The 24,516-nt window shown below is 34.3% G+C and overlaps 1 protein-coding gene across 3 annotated transcripts in view; it reads right to left on the bottom strand.

Moving 5' to 3' along the window:
• Positions 1-24,516, bottom strand: part of LOC126735406 (CCN family member 2) — a 73,085-nt gene that overhangs the window by 36,866 nt on the left and 11,703 nt on the right. For 2 of the 3 annotated variants that reach the window (XM_050439374.1, XM_050439376.1), the window contains exons 2-4: positions 7,677-7,819; positions 1,392-1,572; positions 1,193-1,284 (exon numbers count right to left, since the gene is read on the bottom strand). In XM_050439374.1, coding sequence (XP_050295331.1) covers positions 1,193-1,284; positions 1,392-1,572; positions 7,677-7,793 — 390 coding nt within the window. In that variant the 5' untranslated portion in view covers positions 7,794-7,819. Of the gene's footprint in view, positions 1-1,192; positions 1,285-1,391; positions 1,573-7,676; positions 7,820-18,060; positions 18,080-24,516 lie in introns of those variants that run through there. The other variant, XM_050439375.1, reaches the window with a different exon arrangement.

Below are 24,516 nucleotides of genomic sequence, written 5' to 3'. Positions count from 1 at the left end.
TAAACTTTTAAAAATAGGCACAACTTTTGAAAACTTGAGACAAGGTGGAAAGTGTCTTGTCTAGATACTTTTATTAATAAGTTTTGTTTTAGGATAAATCAGCTATTTTTTTAGTTTTTTAATAATGGTTACGTTGATACCGTATATGTCTCTGCTTGGTTTATTTTTTATAGAATCCATAGCTTCCCTCACCTGTATTCGGCCTTCATGTTTGAGAGAAGGTATTCAATTGACTGAAATTAACAGGTTCATTGTAATTCAAGTTTCGAAAAGAATTTATGACCTAAATGGACCGGGTTATTTAAGTTCAAATAATAAATTTAGTAAGAGCTCCTTATTTGGAAGTTCGTAGTTGTAATTTGCACTGTTTTTAAAATTGTTTCAATTCTCTAGACCTTCAGTTGGGCTCTTGTTATAGACTTGCTCTCTCTCTCATACGTTTACACTTTTCATCAAACCAGTTGACACAAGCCGAATGTCCATCTGCATGCTTTCTAATAGCCGGAAAGGAATGACGTGCAATCTCTGTTTGCAGTACCGTCACAAGATTCCAAGGCCTAAAAGGGCTTTGTCATGCCAGTTCTTTGATTGGCTAACGCACCAGATATTTGATTGACCTCGGTCGGACAAGAAAGGGTCAAAAATATTTTTTGCGTATTCTAATTTCCAATAGAAGCTTACGAAAACATTATCTATACAATTCACTGCATTTGTTTTAGCAAATATTTGTCTCTCCAGGCTATAGCCTTTAAGCAAATCTGTCAGGTCGTCTTGACGTCTGTTGTCTACATTATAAACGACAACAATTCTAAATGTAAGGTCTATTATTTATTTGTTCCCTTACAAAATGAAACAATAATGTAGACTTTTTGAAAGAAAATAAATAAGAAAGTCAGAAAGTGAGAAATAAAGTATACAACACCGTCTTCGATTTATTCGTCGCCGGGGCGAAAACGGCTGCTTTCCGAGCGAACGGCGAGCGCGAACTTTATATTTTGAAAAGCAAATTTGATGTGAAAAGTTTGCGCAAAGCGACTGCATTAAAATTCTCGTATATATTCTGAATATGCGGAAAACCTGAAACTTGTGGGACCAATAAAATACCACAAGTTTATTATTTTACTTTCAGGCGGTTTTCCAAGGAAATGTGAGTATATATTGGTTGTCTGGTCAATGGCTTAATATAGCTCACCTGGCATACGCATTGTGTTCTACAGTCTAAATTGAAGGTCTCTCCGTGGTCGTAAGATTTATTGTACACCACGCAAGGTACTCCAGATGATTCTGTAAGTAAAAATTATTTTATTGCACAAATCTACTAACTCAAAAGTGCGGCATTGTTGTCATTAATTCTTATAAAAATTGATAAATAAATACACGAATTGCTTTACCTCTGCAAATTCCATCGTTGTCTCCATGCCTGTATCTGCAAATTAAGCCCTTCTGTAAATCACAGCGATTTTCCTCGTTACAAGGCTCCCCCAATTGCCTCGGACAAGGTCCGCAGTCCGTACAATCTCCCTCTTTCGGGGGACAACTACAAGGATTAGGACAAGGATAAAGTGTGTCCTCCTACAACAAACGGAAAAAAGGAAACATTAAATTATACACTGGGATCCCTCATATATGGAAACCGTATAAAAACCGCCATATCGGATGTAATATAATTTTCCCAGAAAATGTAAAATAGCTCGTAAACGGAGTCCTTAAAATACTTTTTATTCAATAACGGAGGGGACCCTTACAATCGTTTATAGGAGATCGGCGTGACGTCCGACGTAATTTCCCAGGAAACCACTTAAATGCTGGCTTATCATACGCCCTTTGTGTTCACGCCAACTTAAACTTTGATTTTATTGGTTTTGTTCAGAGAATTTAGGGATTTGTTTTGATGAAATCATCCGTTGAACAAAAATTTAATAATTTACTTTACAATTTAATTTAATGTTACAATTTAATACACGCGTTTCTTACACTGAACACTCCAATAGTTTCTTCAAGACTGATTGAACTTGCCCTTTCATGCTTAATGCTGATGATCATTAAGTGATTCAACATGTCTTCGTGTTATCAACCATTCATGTTCTACCCCCAAATTCTTCATTATGAAATCGTTTTTTTTCCTAAGCTCAGATGTGATCTACAAATTTGATGCAACAAGTTTGACTTCTGTCAAAATTGCTGGCCAGGAATCTCTTAAGCGACGTATTTCGGTCAAATATTCTCAAGTATATCTATTAATCAAGTATATCTTGATCAACGCAGAGCTGCTTGTTGCATTGTTAATTTTGGATTTTATAGAATTTTGTTCGTGATGTTGAGGCATTGCAAAAGTTTGAACCAAATGGTTATCAAAAGATAGAAGTTGAAGGACGGAAGCCACGTGAGCAAGGTAACAACTTCTAAATAAATTTCTAGTGTTAAATCCATTTCAAGAACTTTTTCTAAAGAAGCAACGATACCTTTGTAGTTGTCGATTATTGGGCGAACGGCTTCAATCCTAGCGCTCCATTTAGTTGTAGATATTGCATGAAGAAACAGTTTTGTACTTTCAGAATTTTCCCCCTTGTTGGGCTAAGAACAAATATCTAGTAAAGTTTTTCAATATAACCACATTATGTTTTCGCCTCGTTGTTAGTTTCCATTTTATGAACGCCACAAAGATTTGTAGTATAAGGCGAATAGCATGTTCGACTGCAGCTGCAAGTTAAAATTATAATTAATAAGTACTTGCTTCTTAAAACTTAACTTAAGATCTATCTTTCACAAATGGTCCATTCTGCATTGGAGCCTAAACTGCTATGCAACATACCGAGTTTTATGTCAAACAGAAATACTTTAATAAAGAATTGTTTCTGGTTTTCTATTATTAAAAAAGCATAATACTGTTTTTTTCTGTAAATAAAAACGCTAAGGTGTACCCTAGTCGACGTCTCTTCTCTACCAGAAGCCTTTCCTGGTTTTTCCTCTTTTGCTACTTCATTAGGTTTGTTTTTGGTTTTATTTTTTTAAAGTTTTTCGTTCTATTTGTTTTTCTCATGTAATATTCGTGCAATTGAAAATTTTAAGTATGTTTACAATGTCGTGGTATGTTTGTCTGCTAAAAGTTTTACAGCTAACATTATGGTTAACTTTATCTACATAACAGAACAAGAAGTTTCTGATTTTTCCTTGACCTTACCAAGGTTTATATAGAAATACAGTGTACATCGTGAATTGTTCCTATATTTCTTTGACAAATCCTCCTTTTTCTTTTTTATATGTAATATACGTGGAATTGGACATTTCAGGTTTAAGCATGAGCATACAATTTATCAGTTAAGAGAATAAGGTTGACTGTAAAATGTTTTGAGAAAATCAGTGTAAATAAAGTATACTCTTCTACTTTAATGTACATTAGTGGATAACGGATAAATCATTTGATACGCCATGTTGCTATGGCATACAAAATGTGGGAGACAAACATTCGGTTACAAGTCATTCATCAATCTAATGAATGAAGCAATTCAATGCTTAATTTTTTTAATAGTGTCTGGATTATCTGGAAATAGTGTTTTTCGGGTTTAATTGATCTGATTATACAAGAAAAATATCACTTTTTCCCCACCCACTTCTAATTCTCAGACTGAGATGGGGATATATAAATGAGAATTCAAGTTTTTCCTCTATTTTCTATATCATTGTTTCATTTCTTTAATAGTGTCTGGATCGTCTAGAAATAGTAGTTTTCGGGTTTATTTGGTCTGAATATATAAGAAAAATATAACTCTATTCCCATCCACTTCTAATTCTTAGACTGAAATAGGGATATGTAAATGAGAATTCAACTTTTTCCTCTATGTTCTATATCATTATTTCATTTCTTAAATAGTGTCTGGATTATCTAGAAATAGTGTTTTTCGGGTTTAATTGGTCTGGTTATATAAGAAAAATATCACTTTATTTCTCAGTCGGAGTGAGCTGATTTTACTAGATAACTACTCTCCCAAAAGGGGTTTACACGTCATTTAATCGAAATAAATCGTGATATACAATCAAGGGAACCAAACAAAACGTTAATATGGACCACAGCACTTCTGTAAAAATGTTATGATTAGAAAGAAGAATATGATCGACGTTGCTGAAATAATTTGCTTAGTCTTATGTTGCCATATTCACAAAAAAATATGATGAAAGGCTTTTTACACATTTTTTTTGATTGAATTATTCTGGATTATGCCCGAGAGTCCCGATTGACAAACGAGGTGTTTACCCTTCTACATCAGCAAAAAAATTAAATCGTCTATCTCGAATTTCCCAACTCGGCTTATTGACTTTATTTTTAGCCAGTCGCTTTTGCCTATACATGGTTGCGTTGATTCGCGACGATGGAAAAGCGTCCTGTATAACCGATTCCGATGGAATTTTTATCTGGAAAATTCCGGTTTTTCTTCCCTTGCTTTTTGTGACAATTTTAAAATAATATAAAAACTTAATGACTTGTTTTTCTCTTATTATTTTAGAATTCCTAGAGGTCTATGCTGTATTCTCAATTTTGCTTTTTTTTTCGAATAGAAAATGAACACAAGTTTCCCACTTTGTCTCACTGATAATCAAAGAAAGGGTTACATGCTAGTGCCTTCAATGAAATTTATATATTTGCGCTCGCCATTGTTATTTGGTCTTCAAGTGGTAAGGCATAGATACATTTACTTTGTAACAATAAAGAACAGTTTATTATTAGATTAATTAAAAACTTTTATTAAGTGTTAAGGAGCACATAATTGTGGCCTAAAACCACATTATCCCCTAACTAAATATATATTAATACATCTTAGATAGGAAACTCCCATAAGAGCTAATAGAATACTGAACGTCGATTGTGCCCTCTAAAATTCGAGAAGTAGTACTAACCAGAAGTGAAAATGGGTCACGTCATAATTGCGGGTAGTTTAAAATTTGATTATTTGAATTTTGCTCTACTATACCGTGCGCTTAAAATTAGTGAGCAATGTGTTGTTCTGTCGGAAATTATAGTAGGCAGATTGAAAAAGTGTTAAATAGGGACTTTTTTGTCTCCATATTAAATGAAGTCCTCGATTTATCACTTTTTCTATTTGCGTATTTATTATTTCTGAAAAAACCATACATTTCCTACTAGATTCATAGGTCTGGATTTCAGATATTAAACAACAAATATACACAAAATGTTTTTTTTTTTTTTTTTTTTTGGGGTCGGTGGACAAATTTTTTATGAACACTGGTTACGCGGCGCCGCCCCCAGTAGTGTGGGACTCAGTGTCGAGTCTGTTTCGTCATGTACCCACTAAAACTCCACCGCTGGGTGGTGTCTTGTGGCTCCCTACACTGCGGTCTGCTAAGAAGCAGTCCTATTGTGTCCCATATGTTTAGTCCCACAGGTTCAATTCTGTAGCTTCAAGGAAGTCCAGGATTGTGCCCAGTGGTAGATTTCTTATACCCTCTGGTGAGGGTTTCTCTTCCCCCAGGAATGTTGCCCTGGTTTGATTAAATGCTTCACAGAAGTACAGTATGTGAAGAGTTGTTTCGTCCTCCTCATTGCATCCCCTACATAGCGAGGTAACTGATTTCCCTAGCGTATGCAGGTGTTTCCTGCTGGGCGCATGGCCTGTAAATAGCCCCGCGACCCTTCGCAGTTATTGTCTGGAGAGGCCCAGTATGTTCTCACCCTTCTTGAAGGGTGGGCTGCCTATAAGTTGTTTGGATTGTTCCATCTTTGGCAGCTGTTCCCAGTAGGATTTGTTCTGGTTTGTTAGCCAGTTGCCGATTTCCCTCTTCCAGGTCTTATCGTTGACACAACATGTTGGTTCAGGGCCTACCAGGCTGTTGCTGGCTCCCTGAGTTGCAAGTTGGATAGCCCTTCTTGCAGCCTTATTGTTGCCCATATTCTCTGCTAGGATTATCTCTGGCCTATTTTGCGCTTCGGCGAGGTTCCTGAGATCCTCCCAGCAGCTTTGCACAGTCCTTGACTTAGTCTCGAACTGTTGTAGTGCAAGTGTTGCAGCCTGGTCTCCTGTGAAAATTGCGAAGGTTTTGCCTCTTGGCAGCCCTTCTCTCATCAGTTGGACACAGGTTTGTATTCCTATTATGCTTGCCTATAAATTTGTTGTTTCCAGGCCCAGGTTTAGCATGAGTTGTCTGCCATATTGTTCGTCCTCCACCATACCCACAGCTACCCCGATCTTGGATCGTTTGATTGCCGTGTGCCATACTGAGTAACCTCTTTGCCTGAGCCTGTCCGCTTCTGCGTCCAGTGGTCCCCTTTTCTCTTTGATGACAAAAGGTTTGTCTAGGTATGTGACCTTGGTTCTGTCTGTTCTTAGGGCCAGGCGCCCAAGGTCCTGTATCTTGTCAAATAAGGCATTGTGCCCATCTTTCGATAGGATTGTTGCGCCATTTGACAGCAGACTTTTCGCCCCCGATATAGCTTCAGCCCGTACCACTAAGTGTAGCGGGCTTAGTCCTATCAGGTAGTAAATTTACCAAGGCAATAAAAAAATTTTATAAAATTACCAAGGAATTACCCATTACTCAATTCACTAGTAGTGTTCCTTTCTAGTAGATATTACAAATTAATATACATATTAAGAAATAAATAATGAAAGAGGTAATAAGGCATTTTTCTATTTGCCTTTGAAAATTTCATAGTCTCCAAGATTTGTATAGAATCCAAAATTGCTCATGCATTGAAATTGCTGAAATTGCTTTTCTCTGAGGTGTGGCATCGGATTTAGAGTAACTTTTGAAATTGAGGTTGTCAAAAAGTCTGTACAGTTTTATGAGTTCTGCTGCGTATTGAGCTTCACTGGGTAATTTATTTTGGACTCCAATGTCTAGAAATAGAAAGCATATTTTAAAGTATTAATTTTTAAAATCCCTTACCCCATTTTGCCATATTGTTCATCTAAGATCCTATGGTATTACTAAAGACCTGGATGCAGTTTTTAACTTACAATTCATTACCATATTCTGTTGTCAGCTGCTGCTCTATGTTATCAAAAGTGGTTAGTTCTTTATAAACGTGGTCTGAAAAAATACATTTTTCAACGGAATGTCCTACATATCACATTTCTGGGCCTGTTAAGAAACCGGAAAATCTGTGTTTTTTGTTATCCACAGATTTACCACAACAGCTGCTTCTTCTCAGAATCGATTTTCCACTTTTGTTGTTTATATTTGCACTTGCCGTATCACAGCTGACACACTGAACGAAACACCTGGCAAAATTTTGCGCGAAAGATGAGAACAAATCAATGTTAAGATTTTGCGCAAAAATTGAAACTAAAGTTGGAACTATAAAAAATTGCCGCATTTTATATGACATATCAGACATGCTTGACAGTCCGTGTAGTTCGAGGAGGTAATTTCGCTTTCTTATCGCCATCTATATGTCGAGGAGTAGAAGTGTTCCGTAATTCGTCCAAGCTTTCAAGGCCCTGCCCCTAAACCTAACCTCTAATTGTTACGTCAAGTGCCAATGTCATAATTATGACAGCAAACATGTATTTGCGCATTCACCATATTCTTTCTCACATAATTCTATTTTTCTAATAAAACGCCCAAAACAAGAAAACCCATTTCCCCCTAAGCCCTTTCAGAGATCCTTTTATTCATGTAAGAAGGGCATTTCTGTTAAAATCCCCCCGTGTTATACTTACGTTAGCTGGAGCCTCAAAAAGAACCGTTTCGTCGGTTTCACGTTTACGGGGGCCGACACCGCGGGCAATCGGCGCTACGCTCAGGAATCCTAGAAGGATGACGGATCTATACACCATTATCCCTCTGACGATCGGTTATTTATCTGAAAATAACGAGAAATCTGATTTAATACTCTAAGTGGATATCTGAAACCCTTTAAAGGGGAGTCTTATATCAATTTTAGGCGTTTAAGTAAGCCTAAATGCCATGGGAACTGTATGATCGAAATTGATTTTTTAGCTTTGTCAAAGTCAAAGTCAATTAAAGGTTTATTGTTTAAACATCAAGAATGTTGTTAGCAAAGCTGTCATAACAAAACATAAAACTGCGTATTAACATATTAAATTTACACACATTACAGATGAACAAATTGATTTATAGACATATAAATACTTCCTAAGACTTACGAAGAGCCCGTAGAAATTGGTTTAATTGAGTTTTTCGTTAAAGAAGATGTAGGGGTTGGTAAATTTATATTAAGAGGACCGAGTATTATTTACATTTTCCGACTGGTCAAAATAGTCAAAAATTTTTGGATAATAAAGTGAGGTTTACAAGACTCAATGATACTTAAGAAGACTTATATACCTAGATTGCTTCTACTTGTCGGTATAGCAAAACAGCCAGATGCAACCTAGAACAAAGCTGCTCAATGTGATTTTCAAACTTTAATCTGCTATCAATAATAAACCTAAGAATTTATTAAAATTATTACTAGCAACTATTTGTGAGCTCTAAGACACATCCAAAATACATTTAGAATCTGAAATATTGGTTTTTGAAACATCCACCATCTCTTAATCCACGTTCACCATTCCTTCGAAGATAGTTGTATCTCTACTATGCCAAAGAACAATATCATCAGCAAAAGTTGTGACTTGTCCATGCTACATTATCGATGGTAAGCCATTTACATAGATTAACAATAGTAGCAGACCAAGAACAGAGCCCTGCAGCACACTTGCTCTGACACTTAACTCCTCTGATTTAGAACCAGTAAAACGAGACCGCAAAATACTACTGCGGTTTCATCCCCATTATTGAGAGCTTGGTAAAGCTTCTCCAACAGATTAAAAATATCACTTGTATTCTTGGCACAAGGATGTTAAAGGTTGATTGTTATCACACGGTGTTTTCCAATTAATTTTAGAGCAAGACCGAGAGAACGCCTTAAAATTTCTTTTGGATAATATATACGACCACGCCTCTTAGCAATTATAGATGCTGTCATGCGAAAATCAATTTGACATTAAACTGCCTCACGATCTGATAAACCAGGATTCAATACAGAACAGGACGCAACACTATTAAAATTTCAATACACATAATCTAAAATAGACGCTGAATTTTCTGTGACACGGGTAAAATCATTAACATGCATCCTCAAACCATGTCAACTGACTTCACTAATCTTTGGCCTTTATTTGCGTAATTAACATTAAAATCTTTTAAAATCTAGATTATTTATTGTAGGTAGCGTTTTTCTCGTTCAAAAGGTGTGAATTAAAACAATCGAAAATGGTCAACTTATTTATTTACACACTTCACTATGAAAACACGATCGCTCACGACTATTAGAGATATTTATTTTTACTGTATTTATCTACAACTATTTAAATCTCGCGCCACTTCCATCATCGGCGTTGTGGCTCCTTATATACTCGACAGAACACTGTTCCGGAAGATTCTCGCCTACAATGAGAAAGTATAATATGGTCAATAGTGGGCGGAAGTGATCTCTTAAGTGAGTTTCTTAATTACATTTGTAATTAATTGGCATTTCTTATTATTTCTTATTTCGTTATTAATCTCCAATTTCAAAGTTTGATTTTTTGGTATAAAAAAATACTTTTGAGCACCTACAGGACATACGATGTTTTTTTTGGAAATTACCAGTTTTCCTGAGAAAAAATTATAAACTTGGATCGACTTTTTAAACAAATTACGGAATCTTGGAAAAAAATCATATTACCCGCAAAAATACTTTGGGGAAATACATCGGTTGCCTACTCTATAGCTCAGGCCAGTATACAACGATGGGACGTAATCTTGTCTACATATAACTATAAGAAATAATACAGAAAGGCCAGTGAAATGTCAAATGTCGATTGTTTTTCTAGACTACCTTAAAGTCATTCAACAGAAATTCCTTTAAGTGAAATTAAAGAAGTCGAATGACTTGAACGTGACTGTCTAACTTGAAAAACTATTGGTGTTTCAAACTATGTCTTTTCATGAGAGTCATCCTGGTGTTGTGAGAATGAAATTAAGAGCTAGAGGCGACATGTCGACATGAGCGGTATGTCAGTCAATGTTCTTCATGCCAAATCCTAGATAATCGAGAAAAGATTGTTAACATTTCAACTTGAACAAAGAGTGAGAGGAACATTTCCAGAATTCATGTTGATTTTTACGATTTAGTTCTCATTGGTAGTGGGTATCACTTCAAAATAGTAAGAAATTTTCTTAATAAAAGGAGCGAATGCTCTGAAAGAAGTAAGGAAATTGAGTAAAGTTTATAGTACATTTGGTCTTCCAAATTTTAGTAACGGACAATGGAATCTCTTTTAATAGTCTAGAATGTCATGAGTCTTGCAGATCTAATGGAATACAAGTCATTACTTCTTCCGGAATCTAATGGGAAGGCTGAAAAAATTTGTTTTCACAGTTCAAAGATCACTAAAGAAGGAATTTTTGCAAAAGGAATGGTACAAATCCGCAGACAAAGTTAGGAAAGTCTTGCAGAACGATTTGATTCAATTGATCATAATTTGGATAACTTCTTGCTCAATTATAGGAATATTCCAAGTACAGTAACCTTAAAGTCACCGGTGGAACTGTTGTTAAAATAGATTCCAAGAACAATATGCTTCATTCAAAGTATTTAGGGAAAATATAAGAAGACGAGAAAATAAAATGTATATATATATTATATTTAATTAATCAGATCAGCTATATTTAATATCATTGGAATTAATTCTTCTTTAGTAATGACGGCAGAAGGTAGAGTGCGTTATGTTCATGCTGATCATCTGAAACCATCCTCTTTGCAATTTCTAGAAATAGATATATGCCAAAGTGATCCAAATTATGTTAGTCAGTAAGCAGCAGATATTTTTCAAAAGCCAGGTATACCGGTAAATAACAATGAGTATTTGTTGAAGCGGTCAAGTTATGAAATACAAAATTTGAAAGATAATAATGTTCCTTTCCAGGTAGAAGTAGAACCACAAAGTTAATAGTCATTCTACTCTTATATTAAGATCTCCTGATACTAAAGATAAGACTACAGTACTTACTACTAATTATTATTCAAACACATAACCTGTGTATAGTTCTCAGAGAGTTATTTAAGCTCATGAACCTTTAATCATTGCTGGGATCTTGAACAAAAAAACTAAGTGGGAAGGAATGTAATATAAACGTAATGTTGTGAACGTGGCCTTAATCAGTGACATCTGTCAGCTTATTGACTGCTAACGGGCATCACTGGTGCGACAAGGATGGAGTAAACGAACACTGGTCTACCTAATATATAAGGAGCTCTCGCCGCTAGGAGGCCAGTTTAAGTATCAATATTGGCGCGACATTTGAATCGAAATAAATACAATATAAGTCTTAAGTCGTTGTGTTCAGTGTGTACCTGTATAATAAATAAATCAGTTGACTATTTTTGCGCATCGAGTGTTTTAATTAACACATTACGAACGAACAGTAAAGAACGCTACAGCTGTATTGAACTTTATATTTCCAAGAGTTTTCACCAAGGTTATCTTCATATTCAATCTAACAAATGACCTTACTAATGTTTCCTTAAAATATTCCCAAGGGCGTTAATAACTATATCCAATAGCACGCATATTCCCTGTGACCTTTGGGAATAACCTACAGAGTCTTATTCCCGAAATGCCGTGTCTGAGGTGTTTTGATTTCGTTTGAATACATTTGCATTTATACGAGAAATTATATAATTTCCTTAATTTGGTTTATTTCCCCTCAACCGTTTTATACTAGGCAATTTGCCTTTATATTATATTATCGTTATCAATTCTGAGATACCTGGGGTTCAATTCTAAAAGGGGGATTATATAGAGTACATTTTAAATACTTGTTGATTATGGCATATCTAAATAATGCTTGTAATAACGATGAATTTTTCATTTGTCTTAGAGGGAAGTGTAATTAATTATGGCCGGAAAGTCCATTAGTCAGTGCCAGAAGAAGAGGTAGTAATAAATTTCTCAGTATAGGAAAAATTCCATTACGTTACTCTGGTTAGATTTTCCACCTAATAAATTCATCAGATTCGCAATCAGCACAGAAAAAGAAAGCATAAAGCAAAAATAAATCCCAATTTCACCGCCCTTACGTAAACTTTGATGAATCTAATCCCATATTTTTTCCCGGGTGACGTATATTCTGGTCTAATTCGGGATCCGCCTTATAAATAAATATCCACCGGCTTGTTTATCCCGAAATGGGATTAAATCTCGTGCTGTCATCGTGCCCTGCTCCCCAATGTATTTCCTTTACTTAACCTGGATGGATGTGTATTCGTCGCCCGTTCGTTATTAACTTATAAAGTTAGTTAACTTCTCGTATTTTTAAGTTATTAGCCACGTTAGATTATAAATTGGAGTTTTAATGGTAGTAGAGGAAGGAGTCCACTTCTATATCTGGATCTTCAGGAAACTGTATTTTTTTGTTATATTTTGCACAATTGTACAAACTGTACAAAAAAAACATCATTTATCTACCTACGAACAAATAATGAATAAAATGCTTGTCTATATTAAAGCACTAAAATATTCTCGAGCTGCCCGAATTCACTCCTTTCAACTTTTATTCGAGGTATTTTCAAGCCACGAGGCGGACACAATTTCCCATTTTTCCTTTAAATATATTACAGGTTTATCTGGGAAAAGATATCAGGAAATGTAATCCCGTCGGCAGGTTTTATTCATGATTTCACTCCCGTTAGTCCAGTGGTGAATTACTGATATAAATCGACCAAACTCAGTTTATTTCATTTGTGTTTCCGTCAAATCTTGTAATAGTTTGTTTTTTTTTATTTGCAATAAAAAGCGGAACAAAATGATAAATTTAAAGTCATTAATAAAAAAAATACTGGAAATACTCCGCCTATTTGTTATAAACGGCCATTTAGGTGATATATAGATTTTTATACAAAATGTTTTGTTTTTTTTAAGAGGAAAAACTGGATGTTTTTTTAGTTTCGACGTATTTTTCAAGGTAGACATGGAAAACCCTATTAATTATTACATTTTTTGGATTTTATGCTCAATTCTGTGTTTTTTTCATAAAGGTACTATTATACGTCTATCTCGAACTCTTTTTGAATTATCGAGGCCTAGTCACATTTTCGGCTTATTAAAATTAATTAAATAAAATATTGTAACGATCTTAAAAACCGCAAATATACCGGCCGTTCTTCGGCATTCTGGAATCATTTCGTCCGTTGCTTAGACTTGAAGGTGCGACAAGGATTGAACGAGCGACAGGCACACCTCGAGACATCTCGGGACACTCGTAGATTGTTACAGAATGTTGTGAACAGTATTTTAATATAATAAGGAGCCCTCGCTGCTAGGAGGCCAAGTCTGAATATTAGCGGGACTTTTAAACCGAAATAAATAATAGGAAATAAATACAAAGTCTTAAGAGTCATTGTGCTTAGTGTGTACATGCGTAATAAATCATCTGACTATTTTCGTGTATCGAGTGTTTTAAAATACCCCTTAACAAACAGTAAGAACGCTACAATATTATTATAGAATACAGGTAATGCAGGTGATCCCCTTACAGTCATTAAAATTTTAAATAATATAACAGAAAATGGGTCCTTTTGGGTGCCAATGACCCAAAATGGATTGTATAGCACCTATATTAAAAAACACTAGTTGAAAAATTATATTATTAGTTATTTTAATATGTCGTGGCAAATTTTATTTATATCTAGAATGAATCAATTCTCTATTAGGTTTTAAGTTTTTCTTAAGTTTCTATTTGAGTTTTAATATACAGGGTGGCCCATTGAAAACGTACCGCAAGGCATTAGGGTGGGAAAAAACTTTTCGACAAAACCCAAAAATACGTCAAGTATGTTTGTCAGGGGGACAACTTTTAACATAAAAACCATTTTAAAAAACTCAACCCTCTAAGCGGGGGTGACATCCCCAATTTTTTTTTAAATGGGACGGGGGTCAAGTGGCATCTCTTTAAAAGAGTCTTGTCATTCCCTATACAACGCTGCTTAGTTTTTAAAAATCGAGTAACTCGTTCAAGAAATATGGGCTCTTGAAAGTGAAACATTAATGTGTCACGAAAAATGCAAAAAGCGATTTAATGCTTACCATTTTAATCAAGTAAATGCTCGAAGTGCTGTCCGCCTTCAACGTTCATACAGTGATTCAAATTATCTTCAAACCGTTGCCGAACGTTTAGAAGCATTTGCGGTGTCACTTCGCGACATACGTAAATAATTCTTCTTCGCAACTATTCTAATGTAGCAGGTGGAGTTTTGCAAACTACGCATTTTATGTGTCCCCACAAGAAAAAATTTAAAGGACCGAGGTAGCCACTCAATTGCGCCCCTTGGCCCTTCGTCCTATCCAGCGTCCTAAAAATCTGTCATTTAAATAGTTGCGTACATTTAGTGAGAAATGTGGAGGAGCTCCGTCTTGTTGAAAAAAACAATTCCTGATAATTGTATGCGCGGTCCTCTTCTATGATATCTGTTAGAGCTGGGTCGATGGCATTTTATAACAAATCTAAGTACATATCGCCTGTTAAATTTCCAGGGAGGAAAAAAGCGCCCACAATGAAATTTCCAAAAATACCAGCCCATACAACTTCTGGGGGGTTGTGTGTGTGTTTCGTGGAAAATACTTGGATTTTTATCAGCCCAATAACGGCAATTGTGGCGATTGCAACTTCCCCCAATACTGCAATCTCCATAGCTTCATGAAACCCTGCATTTTCAAGATTCCTCTTTTTGTTATGCACTGAACCTGTTTCGCGAAACTTTGCAACCAATTCCTGAACAATTTTCCCAGAGAGATGTTTCTCAGAATGCGGTTTATTAAATAAATCCCCGACCCGATTTCCACACTAATTTTTTTTAAAAAAGCTCATTGATCTCTACTCTTTCTGCAATTGAGTACACCATAATTGCTGATAAATTTAAAGGTTCAACAATTTTTAAACAGTCTACCCACAAAACAGGTATTTAGCAAAACTACTTGACCTAATTTAAAAGGGAAGAAAGAAACCGGATATTTGCATTCACTAAATGTGAAAGAAAGAATTTGCCGCAATAACGACAAGAGTGTTTCGACTTAAAGATGTGTTCTATAGATGTTTACTCTGGGTTCAGTCTCACTCTCTCAATAAATTTTAATGACATCGTCACACATTACTGTTCAACTTTCAAGAGCCCATATTTCTTGAACGAATTACTCAATTTTTAAAAACTAAGCAGCGTTGTCTAGGGAATAGCAAGACCTTTTTAAGGAGGTATCACTTGACCCCCCGACCCATTTAAAAAAAAATTAGGGGATGTCACTCCCGCTTAGGGGGTTGAGTTTTTTGAAATGGTTTTTATGTCAAAAGTTGGCTCCCTGACAAACATACTTGACGTGTTTTTGGATTTTGCCGAAAAGTTTTTTCCCACCCTGTAATGCGTTGCGGTACGTTTTTGAGGGGCCACCCTGTATAAGGTACGGAATTAAATATAAATTGGAATAATAGCCATCCGTTCGAATTATTTTTTTGTAACACTAGTACGGAGTTTATCGACGATAATATATAATAATATATCCCATTCTTAGGCAAAAAACGTATAAGTTTTTTGTATTTTGTATTTGCTCAATCTCTTCGCTTTTATTTTAACAAACTATAAGGCGTAAGTAGACATTTTCTGCACATTTTCATTCAAAACTTCAAATACTTAATAAACCTTACCTTACTACATCAGATCAACTATGAGTCATGAGGGCTGTATTAGATTAACCAGTAATATTGAACGTATTGTCACAGTCTAACAGTTGAAATCTATATACTTTGGTATTGTGAGCTTGTCTAAGGAATTTCATTGTGAAATCTCGACTGTTGAATTTAAAAACTTTAATTTTTTAATTGTTTACAAAGCACCTTATGGTGATTTTAACTTTGTTCTAGATATAATCATATTTATATCTCATATATATATATATATATATATATATTATATCATCATCATCGACATTGCGAAAGGATTCAACATCAACAAACCCTTAAAAATACAAATAAAGACAATGACCACCACTCGCTGTAGATTTCCAGATCCAGCTTCCTTTGCAAGGTACCAAATACAAAAAGGTAAAAAAAGGTACTCACCTTGTTCTGAACCTTGTTCTAAAATCTACCAACTCTCACTATACGATGCCTAAATAGACTTGATGAGGCATTAGAATACCAACATTGGAGTTTCGTGAATTTTAGTGGAATTTTAGTGTTGACAGCAGAGTTCCTTCCAATAAAAACACAAAAGATTTTATATAAAAAAAATATTGAGTGATTTAATAATGAAATCAGAAATTCGAGGGAAAACCTAAATTTCATTCAAACGACTCGTACTTAAATAATCCACTGGAACAACTATAATGCTCTCAATAGTTACAGGAAAATGTATATATCTAAAATAATGGAAAGAGGTTGCTTATACAAACTATCTTCTTGGCTCAGGCAACAAGGTCAAAACTTCCTGAAAAGTTATGAGGTTAAAGGTTACAATTTTCTCTTCAATGTTGCTGCGGAATTAGTGCCTGAGTTCCCGGATGTGTCGCTGACAATCTGATGGATCAGCCAGATAGGTTACATTTTCAATTTGATGAAGTTAGCTAAAATCAAGTTAGAGATGCCATTGGCTCCTTAAAAAATAAAAACAGTAGAGGTATTTATAATATGAATATCTTTACTCTTTATACGTGTTGATAGTATGAGGCATATTACCAAATTCTTAGCTTATGACATTGAACAGAATTGTAAGAATTAAATTTTTCGTTATAAATGGAATAAGCTAAGTCATGGAAATGACATAATTTTCAACTATGGCTTGAATGATCTGTGAGGTTTTTCCAAATGAACGTTTTTGTTAAATAATTTCCCAAGTCATAGACAATATTTTTACTTATATCCCCTTATCCTGATAAATTATTGGTCAACATAACTTTTTGAGAATTTTCCCAACTCTCATACAAGAGATAATTTTTATTTATAGTCACTCTACCAATTTTACAATTTATTAGTGGTCGGAGAAAAAAAATTAAAATGTTTCCTTGTCAATAACTTGAGAAAATATTTAAGAAAAACGTTTATTTGGAACAATCTCCATATGTTCACTGTGAATTGATTGAATTCACTCAACTGCCTGAAAGAAATTTAATTATTCTTCCAGGCAACTGAACTGGAAACTGTTACCACGCTTTTTTTCTGTTTAAGGGTTCAATGATAGTGCATTCCTCAAAAGTTCCTTAACAAAACAAAAAAATCTTCCACGGAGTTGACTTGCAGCCTAATCCTATCTTTGCTCTCTGTGAGGAGGTTTAATTTACTCAATAAAAGAAATTAAAATATTCTTGCAGGTAGTTGAGTTAGTTGCTCTCTTTATTCGCTGTAAGATAATTGAATTCATTCAACTGCCTGGAAGTAATCAAAATATTCTTTTGGGAAATTTGTCAAAAAAAACCGCATTTTTTTCACAAATATTTTTGCTCATATTTTCCCTATTCTCTACTTTAATTGTTTCACGAAATTTGCTGAAATAAATAGGGTTCGAGTAAAGTGCTGAAAAAACCATCTGTGACAGATATTTTTATACTATATGATAGATATTTAGTATTTTCATTTTTTGGGTCATATTGTACGTAAATTATCAATTTCGAACCTACGAGTCGTGAGACGTGATCAATAATCTGATAATCTAGTACTGGAACGAACCTTTTTTAAATTTAACGAATGATTCTTCAGACAGATTGTTGGTAAAAAATTAAACTTTCTAGAAAAATTGTAAATAACAAAAGCCAAGAGAAATCTAGTTCTCAACTCTGTTAATGAAATTTTTAAATTTGAGTCTCATTTGATTTTTCACAATTTAACCTTGACTTTTGCTTGTCAGATTCTTTTTAAATAAAACGAGTGCATTACACCAAGCCAATTTGACGCAAGGCTTAACGGTATCTACTTATATAACACAGAGGTATGCGGTTTGATTTCTACTATAGCGTTTATCCCGTTCGTTAAGTGTGAATAAAGCAATTGAAAATAGTCAATTAATTTATTTACCCGCTTCACTACAAAAACACGATCACTCACAACTATTAGAGATATTTATTTTTACTGTATTTATTTACTACTATTTAAATCTCACGCTAATATTCCGAACTTCACTGAACTGACAACTAGCGGCTCCTTGTATACTCGGCTGGTTTTATATATGAAGAATGTCCATTTAGAAGCGCGTTACCGCCAAATATATCTTTATGGAAACTCTAACGCAAGTACTTCAGGGTAAGCATTTAAAAAAATGCACGTATTTCTTTCCTAGACATCATTAGGGAAGTCGCAATAAAGCTAAAATATAAAATCGCTCGTAAAATTTGTATATAAAATCCGCGTTCGGTGTGCGCAATTATAATTTCTTGTGTTTGACAAACCGGTGGTAAAAAGAGCGTTTTTGAATGCCATAGAAAGGCAGAAAAGCATATAGCAATCATATAAAAGAAGAAACGAGAGTCCGCGGCAGCTATTTGCGCTACTTGTGCTAAAAACCAAAAGTTGCCAAAGGCAGCATAGCAGGATTCAGAAACTGAAAAGATTCGCCTTTTGAGGCGGTAGGTTGTTTTTCCCGTTGAGCGAAATAAACTTTCATTTGGCCTGGTTCGCTCCGGTGTCGAGGTTTCTCTTTTTTAAAATTAGTGTTTGAAGACGAAACCGTGTAATATACATCCTCGGAGAAAAAGGCTTTATTTTCGCTCCCTGCTTCGTCCGCATCACGTACTCTAAATGAAAAGCCACGGGATTTATGATGATGGAGTGTCTCTTTGTTTTTTTTTGCCTTTAAAGCCCAAGTGAATATTAAAATGGGCCTCCATCTTAAAAATTATAATTATGATACACATTAATCTCCTCTTTTTTTCACTTTAATTTGATAAGGATTTATTTGATTTTAGGGAATAATAGATAAGTGCACAGTTCCCCTAGTTTTATTAAATGTCTTAATTAAAAGAAGAAAATAAGGACGGATGTCTGATAAATTGATGAATACAATGATGGAAGAGTCCCTATTTGAAGGTCAGAAGAAGATAATGGAAAATATGAATCCCATCCAGAAAGAATCGTATATACAGGGTGTCACGAAATTACATTGCAATATTTTACCAGCCGCATCTTTGTCTAAAAATAAGACAAAAACTTTATATACAGGAATCTTGAAAAGTGAATCGCTTTCATGTTACACGGTGTATACTTTCTATTGAAGATTGTTTTTTGTTAATATTTTCGAAAGGCCTGGTCGTTATTTTTCGAAAATTTTATCGTATACTACTGTTATTGTTACTAAATGTAGTATAGTGATCGCATCCAAAAGAAATTGAATGAATCTCAATAATCGATGCGAATTTATTATTTATTTTAATAGGGCCAGCCACAGATTTTGATTTTTTTTCCTGGAAAGAAAGCTAGATACGAATAAGGCTCAAGAGGCAAGAAAGTTACATTATTGACTGCTTAATATAAAAAAGAAATTAAATTGTCAAAAAAGGGGTGGCGTACCATAATTTTACCTATAAAAATCAAGTAGGTAGCCCCCTGAAGCACCACTAGAATTAATAAATTTATTTTATTCGCACCAAAGAAGGACCTTTATGACGACAAATAAGCCTACCAAATTTTAAACCGATTTTATTAAAAAACTTTTACACTCTATATATAGAAAACGAAGCAAGTTAGGACATAAGTTTATATGACAAAAAAAGTTCGTATTTTTGGCTGGTAAATACGTCCTTGTGCGAAACACAAATGAGAAATATTCTAAATAATTTATTAGTAAATCTGCCACCATAATCTCTTATTTTACCAGCTTCATGACATCAGCTTCAGATTCTAGACAAACGCGATAAAACGATGGAATTTTTAGAGTAAATTTTCCCCCATAAACCAGACAGATTCATTTTCTAGTACTTCAGTATACTATATAAAAATCGCGCGGATTAAGTCTAGCGCTTTGTTCCAATTTAGCAATTCCATCCCTAAGACTTACATTATTTTATATGCGCTTAACTGATTAATGCGTTTCTCTATTTTTCTCAATACATTACCTGTTTAGCTATTACTTGTCTCGCGATAGCCTCTATAAAATCGAAATTTTTCATCGTTTCACTTATGATGTCCTCCGAACTCGTTTTTTTGTCGTTCAGTAAAATCTCCCATCCCATGATAAAACAATCATCGTATTTTTAATAGTTATAAGGCTTACTTAACGTTCAGATTGGACTTAAGGCTTTAGTGGGTCTTCATAAATTTACTTATTAAATATTAAAAATGTTGTGTCACTATATCTGCAGATATCTTACTTTATTGGATACTCTGGTACTCTTTTGAATCTGATAGTCTCATCAGAGGATTTACGCATAGAAATTTTAGGTACTTATGATGCTAACATTTCTGACTACTTTTTAGTTAACTGTTTCTTTTCACTTAACATAAGTAAAACTACCGGGAGGAATCAAAATTTTAGAAGTTTAAAACGAATTAATAAGGACCTTATTCAAACTTTTTTAGAAAATTTTTAACATGATAATAATTTATAATTTTATAAAAAAATGTTCACTTATTTTGACAGGCACAAAACTTTAATACTGTTTCTCTTTAATAAAACATGAAGCATTTTCTTTAATAGCATATGATAAGATGCTCTATAAAGAAGTCAATATTCAAAGTAAAATGAATGCAGACTACTTATATTTGAGAAAAAGGCAACAACATCGCAACGCCGCTCGATCGCATTGTTGATTTCACCGATACAAGTAATCTTTACCAGTGACATGGTAAAAAAATATTAACAAGATAAATATTTATTAATTATAGATTATTCTTTAATTTATAAATAATATTTGTTTTTAAACGGACTTCATTAGAGTAAAGGTACCTTGCTAATAAAAAGCATTTTTATGGAAATTAAATGTTTTATAATTATTATAGATTTGTTAATAAGTTTTTATTATTCTACGTTTATGATGACGTTTCTCCCTTGATATGATGTTATGACAGTATCGGTATTTACTTGTGAAAAGATCGGCTTGAGGCGCCGGGAGGGAGGTGCAAGGAGGTGCACTTGCACCCCACTGGACTTCAAGAGAATGTCAATTATTATTTATTTGCGGTTGCAATAAGACGTAACACAAGCAAAAATTAAAATTTAGTTAAACATAAAAACGATAATTAATCTAGTTTTTAAATAAGAATCTAAGGCGTCTAGGTTGTTGTCCAAAGACGTTTAAAACCTTGTCAACAAACTCAATAACTTCCTCTATCATCTCTCGATGAACGCTCATCAAGCAAAGGCCGCTTAGTCTCGCGTCTCCCATCGTTGATCTATTCCACATCTTAACCCGCCGTAATGTGCTAAATGAACGTTCAATGCTGCAGGTTATCGCTGGAAGAGTTAGGCCAATCTTAATTGCTTCACGCACTGCTGGATAAAACGAAGTGGCTTTAGAAATTAAATCTGCATATTCTACAGATTCGTTGGACATAGTTCCTTCTTCGGCTGTCTTAAACATCTCGTACCACGTAGTAGCCTCGGCAACAAAATTCTGTAAAAAGGCCCCATAAAAATTCTGTATATAATAATAATAATAATAATAATAAATAAATGTATTTGCCAGTAATAGTACAAGTTTACAGTGCATTATTGGTATACATTCTTCATACATATCTTCCGCTTCTTGTAAAAACTAGGCTTTTTCGAGCTCTTCTCATATTTTCGGGATGTCGCTGCATTAGAGAAAAAGATTTTTTATGTGTAGCGGAAGATCGAGTTCTAAGAGACGAAATAACCGAGTCTAAATATGGAATGAAAATAGAGGTTCTAAAAAACTCCTCTACATTTTCAGATGGTTGGTTTGATCGATAGATTTGTCTTGCTATGATTTGAGGACGCTTAAGCTCAACATCCAGTTCCTGGCAGATTTTTTGAGCTCTTTCAAAAATTATGGCGAACTCGATTGAGGAATTATCTCGATGAGATTGAAGCACGGTCGTCAATTTATTAATCGTCAAGAACTTCTTTTGTATTTATATTTACATTTTGCAATTGATTCGAGTTTGGCAGAATAGCAAGCAATTACTAAGAGCGTAACAATGTATGTTGAAGTTGTCGCAGTCGTATAAAGCTGATAGGCTTTAGTCTTTGTTTTTGAATTTGGTGCAGCAATGGAAAGTTCTTCTAGAGCTTGTACAATCGTAATAAAGTTCTCAGAAAATAGGCTTATACTTTTGTATTTTGCTGTCCAACGCATTTTACAAAAAAGAGGAATATTTGGTATTTTGTTTCGTCGCAATGTGCTTTCTCTAAAAAAGTTTATGATATCCTTTGTCGTCCCAGCGGCATTTCTTACTTCACTAACTTCATTGATATCATTGATTACAAGATATTAATATATGATTTGCACAGTGGAAAAATACTGCTGTAGGATACTTATCACTAATAATTTTCTGTACACCACCTATATGACCAGCCATTGCAGCACACCCGTCATATCCTTGACCAACAAGTTTATTAAAATCTAAGTTGCAGTCTTCTAGAAATTTAATGATTGTTTTTGAAATGGTGTTCGCATTTAATTCTTGCAACGGTACATATCCCAAAAATTCTTCACAAATGACTGGCATTTTATCTAGCTCTGTCCCACTTATATCTGCAGTTTCATCTGCTAACACAGAAAAAGTCGAAGCCTGCTTTACTTCCTCAATTATTTTGCGTCTTAGAACATGACCGCAAATGTCTATTAATTAATTTTGAGTTTGGTGCGATATGTACAAAGCATTCTTAGCTCCCGAATCTAAATAGCTTTTCAAAACCGTGTCCCCAGATCGAAAATTTAAAAGATCTGTAAAAACGGACCCCTGGTCTACTTTACCACGAAGTGGAAGATCATGCCGTCCGCAAAATAATATTGTCGAGACAATTGATTTAAGTTTTACACGATTTTCTTCAATTTCCTTGTGATGGGCTGTATTTAAAGATTCATGAACACTCAATCTCTTTCTATTCATAATCGCTTCAAAATCTTTTGAAAAAGCTAGCGCATCACAATGCCACGCACTTGCTGCGTGAGCTTGAGCAACCTAACCTGAAATAATAAACTGTCCTTGTATACCACGCCGCACTGGAGGCGGAAATGAAACACATATTCGACAAAGAGGTCCTTTTGCTTCAGCTGAGTAGGCCAACCATGGGTACATTGAAAACCACTCACATCGAAAGGCCCGTTTAGCACTAGAATCCACGTCATTTTTAAAATTGTAAATCTGATAAGGAGTCCAAGGATGTTTAAGTAACTTGAAACGAAACTCGTCATCAATTTTATAATTACCGTCTTAACATAGCCCGATGTCCAATAATAAAGAACTTATGCAACTGCTACTGGTAGTATCTTCTATAAAGAAGAAAGGTTTTACTTACTCAAACATCAAAACAAACCCCTCAATACCCTTCTTACCCCTATACATATGTTGAACTCAAACAAAGTTGTTGTTTACTAATTCTAGACTTTCAATGTTCTAAGATTTTGACTATTTTTGACATTTTAGTAGCATCATGTTAAAGCAAAAGTTTTAATAAATCTAATTCATAGTTCTTATGTGGCAACATAAGAGTAATGATTAAATTTGAAAATAAGGCTTTTAATAAATATAAAAAACTCGAACATTACAGCATTGGAAATATTTTAAACAAACCAGAAATTAAACAAACATCACCATAGCTAAGGAAAAAAAAGATAGCAAACATTTTATTTCTCCTCCTTTCAATGACTCTAAAAGTTTAAAATTGTATTTTAAAACTGCCACTATAGCAGATATTAAAAAGCTAATTTTTCAAATAAAATTAATGGCAATTGGTCCCAATTCCATTATTCTTGTAATGTTGTATCTGTATTGTCCGGTGCTTTTGCCCTACCTAACAAACATAATTAATTCATTATTTCCAGAGTGTTGGAAGATCTCACGTATTATATATATTGCAAAAGGAAACTGTGCTTGTAGCTTTAATAAAGACCGATAAATGTTCTTGCAAGTTTGTCAAAAGTCAAAAGAGGTTTTTTTGTCCGGTCAATTGAACTACAAGTACTTTTTTGTTTTTTTCTTCCAGTTAAGGTATTTTTACTTGTCTTCCGAGCAGTAGAATCCAAAACCCCATTTGAAATTAAAGTAAAGACAGTTGAAGGCATTTTTTTATGTTTTTTTCAAGGCAGTTAACTAACCCTTGTTTCAAGTAGTTAAAGTAATTTATGAAAACAATTTAAACCAATAGAAGCACGAAGAATTTTCGGTTTCCTCTTGACTTCCGTTGAAGTTGGCCTTTTACAGGCAGTTTTTCAGTCAATTAAATTTCAAGTAATATTTTCGTTTTTTTTTCCAACCTGTTCGGGTCATTTTTTATTCTTCCAGGCAGTAAATAAAATTAAACACATCTTTATTTTTATCTTTCTTACTACACACGTAATGTAACAATAATTT

This window comes from Anthonomus grandis, chromosome 4, assembly GCF_022605725.1.
Source record: "Anthonomus grandis grandis chromosome 4, icAntGran1.3, whole genome shotgun sequence".
Taxonomy (NCBI): Eukaryota; Metazoa; Arthropoda; class Insecta; order Coleoptera; family Curculionidae; genus Anthonomus; species Anthonomus grandis.
Note: the sequence above shows the minus strand (reverse complement) of the source record. Positions and strands in the feature narration are given on the sequence as shown.